The sequence below is a fragment of the Onychostoma macrolepis genome, chromosome 05 (assembly GCF_012432095.1).
Source record: "Onychostoma macrolepis isolate SWU-2019 chromosome 05, ASM1243209v1, whole genome shotgun sequence".
Classification (NCBI taxonomy): Eukaryota; Metazoa; Chordata; class Actinopteri; order Cypriniformes; family Cyprinidae; genus Onychostoma; species Onychostoma macrolepis.
In genome coordinates this window covers 34,204,507-34,219,396 of record NC_081159.1, presented here as the reverse complement: position 1 = coordinate 34,219,396, position 14,890 = coordinate 34,204,507, and the positions used below count along the sequence as shown (strand labels likewise).

The 14,890-nt window shown below is 40.4% G+C and overlaps 1 protein-coding gene across 2 annotated transcripts in view; it reads left to right on the top strand.

The window, feature by feature from the left end:
- Positions 1 to 14,890, top strand: part of LOC131540853 (disks large homolog 4) — a 175,816-nt gene that overhangs the window by 25,119 nt on the left and 135,807 nt on the right. Inside the window, exon 1 of one of the 2 annotated variants that reach the window (XM_058776149.1) lies at positions 14,493 to 14,657. The exons of the other annotated variant lie outside the window; for it this stretch is intronic. Within the exon in view, the coding sequence (XP_058632132.1) occupies positions 14,616 to 14,657 (42 nt within the window). The 5' untranslated portion in view covers positions 14,493 to 14,615. Of the gene's footprint in view, positions 1 to 14,492; positions 14,658 to 14,890 lie in introns of those variants that run through there. 2 annotated transcript variants of the gene reach the window in all.

Genomic DNA, 14,890 nt, shown 5'->3' with positions numbered 1-14,890 from the left:
TTTTTATACCCAATCATGTTGCCAATTGACCTAATAAGTTGCAAATTGGTCCTCCAGCTGTTCCTTATATGTACATTTAACTTTTCTGGCCTCTTATTGCTACCTGTCCCAACTTTTTTGGAATGTGTAGCTCTCATGAAATCCAAAATGAGCCAATATTTGGCATGACATTTCAAAATGTCTCACTTTCAACATTTGATATGTTATCTATATTCTATTGTGAATAAAATATAAGTTTATGAGATTTGTAAATTATTGCATTCCTTTTTTATTCACAATTTGTACAGTGTCCCAACTTTTTTGGAATCGGGTTTGTAAATGAATACAAATATATGAATATATACATATTTACCTCATAGTGTCAGGCTTGTGTCTGTCGTGTATTGTGTATCGATGTCTTGTTCCTGTGTGTCTCTTCCCTGCTGTGTGTTACCCTTTTTGGATTTCATTAAAAGACCGGTTTTTCAGTTACTCCTCGTCTCCTCGATTCCCTTGTGTGTGCTGATCGTGACAGAATATCGGACCAAAACAGTAAGCGGCGCCCATTCTCCCTATTTTGTTTTTCGTTTATTTAAAGTTTTTGGTTTGTTTCTGGTTTTGTTTTCCCCGCGGCATGGAAGTCGCCGCTCGTCCTTCCGCCATAGCCCACGGACATTCAGCGTGGGAGTTCGGCGGGATCACCACGAACGCTGCGAGTCTGCTGGTCGCTCGTCAGTCAAGTTCACCGGCTGCTACAAAGTTAAGCCCGCTGGCTACGGCTCACTTCAGCTCCAAAGTTTGCTCCAGTGTCCTGACCAAGAGTCCAGTGCAGGCTCCAGCCCCTGACCAGAGTCAAGTCATTTTAAATTCTTGTTGTGTCCATAGGAACATTTTTAATCCGTCTTGTCTTGTCTTGTCTTGTCCATGGAGACTCGTCTGGTGCAGGCGAGTCTCCTCTAATTATGGCCACGGAGGCCATTCCCAAGCCGCCTGCTTCTCCTGTTGCTGATATGGAAGCGGTTCCTGAGTTTACACTGTGAAGGTCCCTGACTCCACGTCCAGCCCAAGGAGGGCTGTTGTACTTCCGTCATGCCCAGTAAGGACCTCAGATTCCGAGCCTAGCCCATGAAGGGTTCCTGTTCCTGTGGATAGCCCCGAGAGGGCTCCTGTTCCTGATTTTAGCCCACGGAGGGCTACTGTTCCTGAGTTTAGCCCATGGAGGGCTACTGTTCCTGTGTTTAGCCCATGGAGGGCTCATGTTCCTGAGTTTTGCCCTTAGTTCTCCTCAAGTTATTTTTGGGAGGGGAGCTAAGAGGATCTGGTCGTAGAGGCCGGCGCCAAGGATGAGGCCATGGATGTTAGGAGGCGCTGGGACGAGCCTTCCGGGAGGGGGGAGTTCTGTCAGTCCTGTGTCCTGTCTTGTCTTGTGGTTTTCTGTCTCGTGCTCCCTTTGACTTTGTTTTACCTCTTGTATGCCCATATTTGGTTTGGTTCCTGTTCCTGTCTTTATTGTTTCATTATCAGTTAATTATGTCCCACCTGTGTTTGATTAATCATCTCGTTTACGTTTAGTATATTAGCCCTGTGTTTTCCTGAGTCTCGGGTCCGGTATTAACGTCGATGTTTTGTTCCTGTGTGTCTCTTCTCTGCTGTGTGTTACCCTTTTTGGATTTCAATAAAAGACTGGTTTTTGAGTTACTCCTCGTCTCCTCGATTCCCTTGTGCATTCTGATCGTGACAATTAGTCCCAGCTGTGTTATGATTTGATTCCTCCTGTGTTTAATTAATTACCTCGTTTAGTCCCTGTGTTTAACCCCTGTGTTCCCCATCGTCCAGCGTCCGGAATTAACGTTGATGTTGTGTTCATGTGAGTCTCTCCCTGCTTTGTGTTACCCCTGTTGGATTGTGGATTAAAGACTGGTTATTTTGAAGTTTATCTCTCGTCTCCTGTTCTTCGTTTCGCCACAGAAGGCAATCAATATACATCAATATATTATGAATGCTATTATTTAATTAAATGACACAGTTACATTGTGTAAAATCTCTCTGGTGTTCTCATATAAATACATGTGCATTTATTTTTTACTAGTAAAAATTATTTATTGAACATTTTTAAGGAGTACAGACTTACATTCTAAAAAACAAGTTACACAATAAAGTGCATACATTGTAGGGAAAAGCTGACGATCGTTTTGGTGTAAATAAATGCAGAGATGTGCGTTCCATTCAGGATTTACTTTCAAACTATTTTCATTTAGAAATAGTACATTTCACAAATAATTACAAAGAAATGGCTAATAACACATTAAATTAAACATGAATCTTTGCAGCTGAAAAACTAAACTAGTATTTTCATGTAAAACATAGTCCATCAATCAGTCAATTGATGAATCAATTGTTCGATCAATCAATCAATCTGTCTATTTATCAATCTATACTTTAAAAATGATTAAAACATTTTTTTTAACAGGACACTCAGTGGTATCTGAGTGAATGTAGAGTGTAAACAGAATTGTAGTGTTAACTGAATCGGTTGGCTTAGGGCAAAGTTAATGCGCAAAATTAAGTGGGAGAAAGGTCATGGTTTGGCAGGGCACGTTCCCATCTCAACAGGCTGCTGTGTAAGTTCTGTCTAGGCAAGGTGAGACAGGACAGGGCTCACTTTTTAACAACGCAAGCTGCCACTGTCACAGCAGGTGGCCCGTCTGGACTTTCCAGAAATGAAGACTATAACTGTATCACAGAGACACACTAAGGTTAATAAGTCCAGTTGTCTTCTCACATGGCAGTTATTAGTGGTGTTTTCTTCTCAAACATTACTAACAACATTATCAACAACACTCTGACTCTGTTTTTAAGGCAACTGAATGCAAAAATCGGGAATGAAATAGTGGTGGAGTTATTGAAAATAGTTTATACCACAATAGTAGAAGAGGTAAATAAAAATAATGACAAACCAATCTGTGTGAATAGTGCAGATAGCACTGAAAAAAATAAGGGGAGAAAGTAAACAGATAAGATAGATAGATATGCAGATGATAGACTCATTATGTCAGTGCACCGAGGAAATTAATAGTTGGATATGCTGTAACAATTCTTCCAATTAAATAAAGACAGTACAGATGCATGTGAAGATGATATACTCAAGTTTGAATGCCTAACTTGAATTCAGAGGTCTAAAGGCTGAAAATTAAGTTTTATTTTAGAATCAGATCAATAGCAATAATATATCAACCATTTCAGAATGATTGCAGTTTTTATATAGCCTTATATCCAAACAACATCTAGACCTAATTTACACATTTATTACCAGTAGTCTGTTTCCTTCCTTCCCAAAAATACCAGTAGACAGTTGCAGCTCATATAAAACGCTGTGGCTAGGATCCTCACTACAAGCAAAAAATTTAGCACATCACCCCAGTATTTAGGTCTTTACACTGGTTTCCAGTCACATTTGGAAGGGATTTTAAATAGTGGCCAACACATATTGATTTTCTGATGTCCGATATCTCAGAGAGCAGGGTGGCAGATAATAATTTAAACTTGATAAAAAATAAATCTCTTAAATAAACAGATTTCTTCAGATGGCAACTTCTTGATTCTGTAATCATTTTATAGTGTTTTTCACAAATAAGGAAATTGTTAAAAATACAAATAAAAAGGAAGAAAACACTGCAACCACTCTGTATAATCTGGAAAGTCTGTGCACACTGGGAATCATATTATTTTAAATAAAGACCAGGTAGTGCTAAGTTTACATAAATAGGTCTTCAAAGCACCCCTGAGATGAACAACCCAAGGTTGAGGAGAGCTGCACTTTCCACCACAGGGCTGTCATCAGGGCCACTCCGTCCCCCAAAGGAGGGGCGGAAGGAGAAATATTCAAAGAGTTCCTTTTTGGAAAAACAGCAAATGGCCCATTCCCTTGGTCATACAGCAACCGGTGCACACAGCCCTCATGGCCATGACGCCTGCACACCGAACGCCTGCAATCTTAGCTGTCTACTCTTGACTATGGCCCTCTCAAACCCGCAGCCAGTTTAAAATGATGCATCTTGAGGATGCACAGCCTCCTCTCCTGTTGCAGACTAACAACGATGTGGCCTGCGGAGCAAGGTTAATATCTTTTATTACAACCATTAACATAGACCGCAAAGCCTTCCAGCGTGGCACCTCACCATGAAGCACCCACCATAGGTAGCCAAAAGTGGTTGCTCCCTTGGTGCCCCTTGTGTGGAGTTTGGGGGGCTGGTCAGCACTCCACAACATATCACAATAGTTCATCAGGACAATCCGGCTTGGTTATGCGATTCAGTTTGCCAGGTGCCCATCCAGGTTCAGCGGGATTCTCTCACTCAGATGCAAGAATGCTGCTGTCCTGCGTGCCGAGATTAAGCAGTTTTTAATTGTGCCTTTCAAAATGTTGAAGCACATTCTCTGCGTTAAACATCAAGATTGGTTTGGGGCTATAGACATGAAGGATGCATACTTTTATGTCTCAATTCTTCCTTGACACAGACCATTCCTTTGGTTTGCTTTTGAGGGTCAGGCGTATCAGTACAAGGTACTCCCCTTTGGGCTGCACATGTCATCTTGTGTCTTTACGAAAGTTGCAGAGGCTGCTTTTGCCACAACAGCAGTGGGGCCACTGCAACAGGCACGCAGCCTCTAGACTGTGGACAGGGTGTTGGCACATCAACTGCCTGGAGTTGCTGGCTGTGCTGCTGGACCAGCAGAGGTTTCGCCATTGATTCAAACAAGCATGTGTTGGTCCGGACGGACAACACTGCAACGGTGGCGTTAATAATAATAGCGGTACATAATTTTCCAAAGAGGTATGCACTCTTGTCACATTTTGCAACTTGTCCGCCATCTCCTGAAGTCACTGTGGGTCACTCACATTCCAGGTGACCTCAATCACCCGGCAAACACGCTTTCATGACAGGTTGTGCTTTGCGGAGAGCAAAAAAAACCCTCTGTGGTACTCCCTGACCGGAGCTCTCTGCTCAGTATGGATGCCTTGGCACACAGCTGGCCCTGGGGTTTACTCAAATATGCATTTCACCCAGTAAGCCTGATTGCACATACACTGTGCAAGGTCAGAAAGACACTAGATCTTGATGGTTGCGGCTTACTGGCCCAACTGGACCTGGTTCTCGGAGCTCATGCTCCTCTCCACAGCCCTTCTCTGGTGAATTCCCCTGAAGAAGGACCTTCTTTTTCAGGGGCAGGTCACAATATGGTACCCACTGGAGGTGGTCCTCCTAACCGCACTCACCTCCATCAAGACGGTTGTGGTCCTACAAGAACTCTTTGTGCCTGGAGTTCAGCCCAGCAGACTCTTGGGCTGATGATACACAGGGAAATTTCTCGAGCAATTTTGCTGGGCCAACTTTTTTTGAGCAATGTTGCTTGGACACTTTCCCACTGAGAATGGGTAACAAATTTCTATTTGGATACTTTAGATCGGTCATGGGCCCTGTGTCTCACCTGGTTGCCCATTGACAGCGACATTAACCAAAGTTGCCCAGCAATATTGCTCAAAAATTGCCATGTGGATCATCAGCCTTACTTTATTCTGAGACCCCGGCCCGGCTATGTGCCCAAAGTTCCTACTAGGGGCCAAGTGGTGAACCTGAAAGGACTTCTTCCTTGTGAGGCAGACCCAGCCAGGGTGCGGGAAGTGGGGGTGCTGAGGGTGCTGCAGCACCCCTGTTTTTGTGTGGGCAACTGTTTAATTAATGGGAATATTAAAAAAAAAAATCGGAGTGTCTATTTAAGTGCAAATAGCCATGTTGTTGGCAGAGGCTATTTACACTAAGTCCACTCACAAACTTATGATTGGGATAGTCAAATTTGCAATAGACGGTCGCCAATCGTCAGATTGTTAAAGTGTGTGCTACCGTTCTTTTGACACGATCGACCGGGGTTCGAATCTGCCTTTTGGCAAACTTTTTTTTCTCCCTTTTTAAATTTCAAGGAAATAATCAAAAAGTTGAACATAAAGTATCGGGTAGGGTTAGGGTAGGTGTAGGGAGAGCTTTTGTCCCAATAAGGTGGCATCCATTTAATAATTTGAAATAAAATTTAAAAATTACACTCAATAAGTTATTGCATACTATTTTATAATGTATTACAATGCAGAGGTGCAGATAATTGCCACTATTTGCACCACAATTAATCATACCCTTTTATTCAATATTTGCAATAAGTAATCAGCAAGATCCTGCTATTTTAACATAGAATAAATAGAATCTAAAGCTATTTGCACTCTGTAAATAGCATATTACACAGAGTAGGATCTAAAACAGTTTTTAAGAACTACTAGTGATGTAGTGTATGCTGATTGGCCAAACGCATAAGAAACACTGGCTACCTGGCATTTTATAAAGCCATGTAAACATATTATTTACTCCACAAACATGGAAAACAGCGATAACAGTATTTACCTGTTGTCTGCAGCGTTGTGTTCTTTTCTTAGCCTCGATGGTATGTAACACTGCAAGTTGTCATAGGAGATTTAGATTTTCAAACTCTTTTAATCGCGTAAATTGTGCGTTTACATTCTATCTCTGTTATCACGAAACCCACCACACACATCAAAAACAGCTCCAAATGCAGCATCCTCCATTTACCGGTTGTTGATGTTTGTAAATGCCGTGAATAAAGACGTCACTGTTGGCCGCTTCAGAGTTCCTGCTGCTGGTGCGAATGGAACAGGAAAACAGCCCAAAATAGTTTCTCTAGGAACCACTCTGCTGGCTATCACCTAGAACTAAGTTCCTAGAACTATGATGTGCGCAAGCGCCTTTTGTCTGCTTTAGTAGGCAGCAGAAGGGGAAGGCTGTCTCTGAACAGAGGTTAGCCCATTGACTAGTGGATGCCATCCTGTTGGCATACCATAGTTTTGCGAGATTTTACAATCTTTGGGTTGAACCAGTTTCAATCTGAGTGTTATTGGGCATGATGAACAGGTAAGCTTCAGGCAAATCTGGCTGGGAGTAGTGCTTGCACTCAGCACCTCTTCCCTCTCTGAGGTAATAATGTGCTCTTTTCTATGCGTGAGTTCTCCATTGGTGAACCTTGGACACAGTCTTTCAGTGGAGGAATCCAGCAACCAGGAGAAAAAGTATTTACATTTGCATTCTCTGATTAAGCACTAGGAAGCACTTTACCTCACAGAGACTACTGCGCTATTTTATTTCAGTTAATGTCCTTTTAGCTTTACATTTCCTTTTATGTATTTTAATCCAATTTTACATTTACACAATTTTATTTATTTTCTCTCTCTCTCTCTTTTTTTTTTTTACATTTCTAAATGTCCACATACTTTTTATTCTTTATTTAATGGTTTTAAAATAGACTTGTTTCTCTTTGTTTTTCCTTGTGTCAGCACTTTAAGTTGAATAAATGTGCATTGTCTTAAAGCATTAAACTAACTCATTCTGCACATTTTCCATTATATATTATTCTTAATACCATGCGTCTTGTTAAAAAGAGATGTTTTTACATTTCTAAGCAATGAGACAGAAGATTTTAGCGACTGATGACTCACTGACGATAAAAGGCTGAAAAATAGCACACACTTAAAATGGAGGTGGGACCTGAGATGTATCACTGAGGCTCTTTTGACATGGTCCATTAAGCAATCACCTAGCAACCACCAAGAACATTCTAACATTTGCATAGAAACATGCTACAAACTCTCCAAACCTCTTAGGAACTGCATAGTAACACCTTGGCAACCACTAATAAAACCCTTGCATAAATTTTTGGTGACTTTGCACATACATGCACTACTGAAATGCAGTGCCGGAGCACTGAGAGATTATAGAGAGTACCATACAAGTGTCGTGGTACTCTCGATAATGGCAGAGGAGGAGAAGAATTGTTGAATGTTGTTATTTTTGTTTTCTTTGCACACAAAAAGTATTCTTGTAGCTTCATAAAATTAAGGTTGAACCACTGACCTCACATGGACTATTTTAACAATGTTCTTACTACGTTTCTGGGCCTTGAACTTGTCAGTTGCATTGCTCTCAAAGCTCTCGGATTTCATCAAAAAAAATCTTGATTTGTGTTCCGAAGATGAACGAAGGTCTTAGGGGTTTGGAATGACAAGAGGGTGAGTAATTACTAACAGCATTTTCATTTTAGGGTGAACTATTCCTTTAATGTTCTAATTCCAAATATTTAAGTTGCTTACCATTATGCTTACCATGCTGTCTTCAGACGGTGGTGTCCATACCAGAATAGTTTTCAAGCACTTCCCATGCAGCTTGGGATCTGACATAACTGAATAGTGTAACACTCAGCAATTAACAACACACACACATTCTGAGTCCATAATTAAGAGATCAGTAGCTTGTGTGGTGAGTTTCTGAGGATGCTGCTGTATTGCTGAGTCACTCACTGCCACTCAGTGGCCCAGCACGGAACTGTAGCATCAGCAAGCTGCTTCAGAATCACTAGCAGCACCTGCAATTCAGATAACACATTGTGCCTCTTAAGGGCTCATCATTGTCATTCTTTGGTAAGAGATTCCCCACCCCCACACACACAAAACAGCTTGTGGAAGAACCAGATGTTTGAGTTTGATAGCAAAAGGAAGGGGCATTCAGCAAATGCACGATTGTATACAATCACAATATCTGCTGCTGTTCCATTTTATTGTCAGATGAAGGATTGTGCGTTGTGTTTGAGGGAACAGTGTGTGATACAGATGTTCTGAATATGAACATAAAAAAATTACAGTTATTGAAGTATTGGTGCTAGAGAACACACTCACAAATAATGAGAGAATTAACCTTTGATTTACGTGGTTTGTTTGTTTCTGACTTTTTATCTTCATGTTCCTCTTATGGGTGATGTGAGTTGCCTAGCAACCGAGCCCTTGGGTCCCGATTGTTGCCATGACAACATGGCAGGGTATCATGTAGAAAATAGAGAGAGGGGGGAGAAGGAATGAGAAAGATAGAAATGAGCAAAAAAAAAAAAAAAAGAATGTATGAGTGTATTCATATGATAATAATTATGTACGTATGAGCAAGCATGGAGAAAGATGGAGATGTATAGCGTTAAATAGAAAGTGGAGAGAGGAGAATTCATCATATTAAACACAATGAGAGACAGGAGATGACCTAATCATAGATAACCAAAAATGTCTGTAAGGGGGCGTACTCGCACGTAGATACTCGAAAGTATGACATATTCATAAGGAATTAAATGCCTGGCATGAGTAACAGGAAATAGCATCAGCACACATGCATTTTTACTAAAGAAAAGATGAGAATGAGAAATTTGATTTGTTCCTCAACTGCCAGACAGCAGTGAGATTAAATGGACACTTTTTTTTTTTTTTTAACGCTAATGCATTCTCATTTTTTTCTTTAGAAAAATATCTTATTAATTTCACAGTTTCAGAAGAGATCTCAACAATGTCACAAACTGTGCTCAGATTTGCCAAGATCTCAATATGATCTCAACAATTTCTTACCAAATTCTCCCAAGATCAATATCTGGACTGTGCTGTCCACTTTCATTTTATAGCTCTACACCCTTTCTTTACTTTATATCAGGAACATTCTATTTTGATTATATTTGTGTTTCTTCTAAGATGTTTTAGGAGAAACATCTTAAACAAGATTATGGTCATGTATTACATATTTCTGTCCTGTCTCTTGTCATGTCCTGTCATGTCTTTTCTAACTATCATGTAATGTAGAGATTAGTTGTTTTTTTATCCTGTCTCATCTCACCCTATCATATCCTATCCTGCTTACTGTCCTGTCTCCTATCTTATCCAACTATGTCCCATTCTGTCCAGTATGGTATGCATTGTTTTCTGTCCTGTCCCATCCTATCCCATCCCATCCCATCCTATCCTGTCATGTCCTGTCCTGTCCTGTCCTGTGTCCTGTCCTACCCTATCAAAACACATCCGGTCTTGTCTAGTATACTATATGTTGTATTTTGTCCTGTCCCATCAGATCCTATCCTTTCCTGTCCTGTCCTGTCCTGTCCTGTCCTATCAAAACACATCCAGTCTTTTCTAGTATACTGTGTGTTGTATTTTGTCCTGTCCCATCCATCCCATCCTATCCTGTCCTGTCCTGTCCTACCCTATCAAAACACATCCAGACTTGTCTGTTATACTATGTGTTGTATTCTGTACTGTCCCATCCTACCCTATCCTGTCCTGTACTGTCTTATCCAACCATATCATGTTCTTTCCAGTATGGTATGCATTGTATTCTGTCCTATCCCGTCCTGTCCTGTCCTTTCCAACCACATCCAGTCTTGTCCAGTATGGTATGTATTGCATTCTGTTCTTCTCTTATCCTTTCTTGTCCCAATCCATCCTAGCCTACCTTATCCTCTCCTCTCCTGCCCTGCCCAGCCCTGCCCTGCCCTGTCCTGTCCTGTCCTTATCTTATCTTATCTTATCTTATCTTATCTTATCTTATCTTATCTTATCTTATCTTATCTTATCTTATTCTGTCATGTCGCATCATGTCCTATTTCCTGTCCTGTCTCTTGTCTGTATCCCATCCCATCCCTTTTCTAATGATGTCCTTTGTTCAGTAATGTTCAGTGCTGTATGGGGTCTGTTTTCTTCTCTTCTCGTTTGGCTGGAGGCAGAATCATAGGCCGCAGGGCTATAGGCTTGGCATAGTGTTTGTTTGTTTGTTTGTTGTTTACTGTTCCTTCTGTAAGTGTTTAATACTGTTTATATGCTTGACTTTGTTTACAGAGGTGGTCATTAGTTATCGCTCCCATTGACAAACCACTCAGCATCATTAGAACGACACAAATATACACACACGTGCAGGAAAAGGTCTGTTTTCCTTCCATCAATTGACCAGGAAGTTCATAGATCAGAAAGTACATCAGTTAAAAAAATGCAGAAATGGTTTGCTTATTTAAATATAAAAATAGTTTATGTTTGTATACTGGAACAACATTTACATTTAAGTCTTTCTGTCTTACAAATATACAGTTTCCACTGACCTTTTGTAGGAGGATCTTGTCGTTTTTATGTAATATCAGTCTTACAAGCTTACATTTCATACAAAGTTTTGTATCCATCAAAAAGTGTATGTTCCTATGATGTATGTAATAGTTGCTTCTCTTTCCAGAATGACTATATTCAGATGAAAAGGTCAGCCACTGATGTGTCACACTGTCTATAACAGAGCTGTTAGTTCAAAGTGACTATTGTTCAATGATTGCTACATATTATGTGCATATAACAGTATTTTAGCAATGGGCCCCTCACAAAGCATAAACATAAAAGTACATCTAAACAGAACAAGAAGCAAAAATATTTACACAATATACAGCAAACACAACATAAAAACAGGCCTAAACAGCATATTCCAGAATGATAGCACTGATCAGCATGTATACGATGCACCAGACAGAATGAATACTGTATGAGAAAAATAAAACATCTAAAAAGGACTCGAAATTTAGAAAGCATCTGATACTCAATAAAATCTTTAGTTCCCGAATTTTCAATCCACCAGCTCTCTGTTACAGATGAGGAATCCAAACAATTTTCTGTTTTGTTAAATGGCCATGCTTCTTTCTCTTTTAGAATTGAAACCTGATTCAGTAGCAGAACACCTTTAAGTTTTATAAATCACAAGAAAACAATCTGAAGCATGTGCAGCTGGTTTCCTGGGGAAATGTGATCTTTTCATTTTATAATACCTTCTTCTTTTCCAGCTTACTGTAATGTGCAGAGATAATTTACGCCATGACACTGTCAAATATTATTATTCTTTTTTTTTTTAGGATCCTGACCTGGTCAACACTGACCAATGGCAGACTGTTTGAAAGTGTCATTTTATTTATTTTTTTGCATCTTTGGATTGTTTTGTTCTTGTAGTGGCACAGAAATCACATGCATTTCCTTTAAAGACCCCAACAAATCACTTTCATGTGTTGATGGATTTCCTAACAGGAGTTTGGGGCAGGATGTATAAAATTAATTATTTCTTCTTTTTTTAACATAGGATGACAAAAAAACATTTTTTTTGGTCAATTTTTGGTACAATTTAAATATCTTACTGAAGGTGAATTCTGTTAACCCATAGGAGTACTAGCATATGCACTGAAAAAATGATACTTTGGACAAATAAAATACTGTAATTTGTTGCTGGCAAATGTAGTTTTTCTATAATTATATTTATGGTTTGGTTCAAACGATTAAATTTTGATCCAGTATTAATAAAATATATTTATTTTTCTAAAGACAATAACTTTCATACAAAGCAAAAAGATTTAGCATTTTAAAGACCATTTACTTAATATATTTTCTTTAGATAGAAATAGTTGTTACTTAATGTAAGTTTTTTATATTTTTATACATTTTACAACTTAATTACCTCAGCTAAATTACACTGAACAAAATTATAAACACAACACTTTTGTTTTTGCCTTTTTCATGAGCTGAACTCAAAGATCTAAGACTTTTTCTATATACACAAAAGGCCTATTTCTCTCGAATATTGTTCACAAATCTGTCTAAATCTGTGTTAGTGAGCACTTCTCCTTTGCCGAGATACTCCATCCACCTCACAGGCGTGGCATATCAAGATGCGGATTAGACAGCATGATTATTGCACAGGTGTGCCTTAGGCTGGCCACAATAAAAGACCACTCTAAAATGGTCCGAAAACCAGTCAGTATCTGTGTGACTACCATTTGCCTCACGCAGTGCAACACATCTCCTTCGCATAGAGTTGATCAGGTTGTTGATTGTGGCCTGTGGAATGTTGGTCCACTCCTCTTCAATGGCTGTGCGAAGTTGCTGGATATTGGCAGGAACTGGAACACGCTGTCGTATACACCAATCCAGAGCATCCCAAACATGCTCAATGGGTGACATGTCCGGTGAGTATGCTGGCCATGCAAGAACTGGGATGTTTTCAGCTTCCAGGAATTGTGTACAGATCCTTGTAACATGGGGCCGTGCATTATCATGCTGCAACATGAGGTGATGGTCGTGGATGAATGGCACAACAATGGGCCTCAGGATCTCGTCACGGTATCTCTGTGCATTTAAAATGCCATCAATAAAATGCACCTGTGTTCGTTGTCCATAACATACGCCTGCCCATACCATAACCCCACCGCCACCATGGGCCACTCGATCCACAACGTTGACATCAGCAAACCGCTCACCCACACGACGCCATACACGCTGTCTGCCATCTGCCCTGTAAGGTGAAAACCAGGATTCATCTGTGAAGAGAACACCTCTCCAAAGTGCCAGACGCCATCGAATGTGAGCATTTGCCCACTCAAGTCGGTTACGACGACGAACTGCAGTCAGGTCGAGACCCCGATGAGGACGATGAGCATGCAGATGAGCTTCCCTGAGATGGTTTCTGACAGTTTGTGTGGAAATTCTTTGGTTATGCAAACCGATTGTTGCAGCAGCTGTCCAGGTGGCTGGACTCAGATGATCTTGGAGGTGAAGATGCTAGATGTGGAGGTCCTGGGCTGGTGTGGTTACACGTGGTCTGCGGTTGTGAGGCCGGTTGGATGTACTGCCAAATTCTTTGAAACGCCTTTGTAGATGGCTTATGGTAGAGAAATGAACATTCAATTCACGGGCAACAGCTCTGGTGGACATTCCTGCAGTCAGCATGCCAATTGCACGCTCCCTCAAAACTTGCGACATCTGTGGCATTGTGCTGTGTGATAAAACTGCACATTTTAGAGTGGCCTTTTATTGTGGCCAGCCTTAGGCACACCTGTGCAATAATCATGCTGTCTAATCAGCATCTTGATATGCCACACCTGTGAGGTGGATGGAGTATCTCGGCAAAGGAGAAGTGCTCACTAACACAGATTTAGACAGATTTGTGAACAATATTTGAGAGAAATCTTCTAAATACATAATTGTTTTTTGTGATGTCTTTTTAAAATATGCATCATATTTTCTTAATTTTTGTACTAACAAACAAACAAGTAAATAAATAAATCATACATACAATGCTATTTAAACAAAATAGTTTTGTTTAATTCGTTCTATGGTTTATTGGTTAGACAAATAAAAAATGAACTGTAAATAAATGACAGGGTCGTTTGTGGATGACCTCACGCTAACAGACTAAACGTCACAAAAGTCCAATGATTTGATTTCATGGGGTCTTTATAGAACCCATAAATCAATACGCTTATTGGAATACATTAAACTTACAATGTAACATTTGAATCATTTTCAACTTTTTAAATCTCTATCTCATGAACCTTCAACAGTGCTCTTTGCTGAACCTAAAGTGCTACGAAGATCCATTGAAGAATGTATATTTTTAAGAGTGTGTAAAGCGCATGCATGATGGGGAAATCTTCCAGAAAGCGTAGGTGAGATCGTCTCTCATATCCCTCCTCTCATCTCTCCCACCCTCTCTCCTTTTCTCTCTGTCACAAACCTGTTCAGTGACTCAGAGGTGGAACAGTCTGCCAGGTTCCTTTGTGTTCCTAGACCCACACCAACTCTCCCTGCCTCTCTCTCTTTCTCTCTCTCTCTTAACCACTTGTCCAGCCACTGTATCTTTCCCTCACTTTTCATCCCTCTTTTTCCCCTCATTGCGGGCATTTTGGTCGGTTGTTTGTGGCTGATGAGGGCTCGTGCTAAGCTTCCTCTGCTCTGCTCATGTGTGGTACGTACATTTTTCCTTCCAGACGTCTTGCTCTCTGTCTTGATGGCGCAGAGCTGCTGTTGCATGTTGTTTATATCTTCACTGCGTGAATCTAGTGTGCGTGTGTGTGTGCGCGAGTCTGTCTGACTAACTGGGATAAGATTTATGATGTGATGCATGTGTGTGTGTGCCTGTTGACACAGAAGGAGCACGGCTACATACACGTGTGTGAATGCATGTGTGGAAAAGAGACA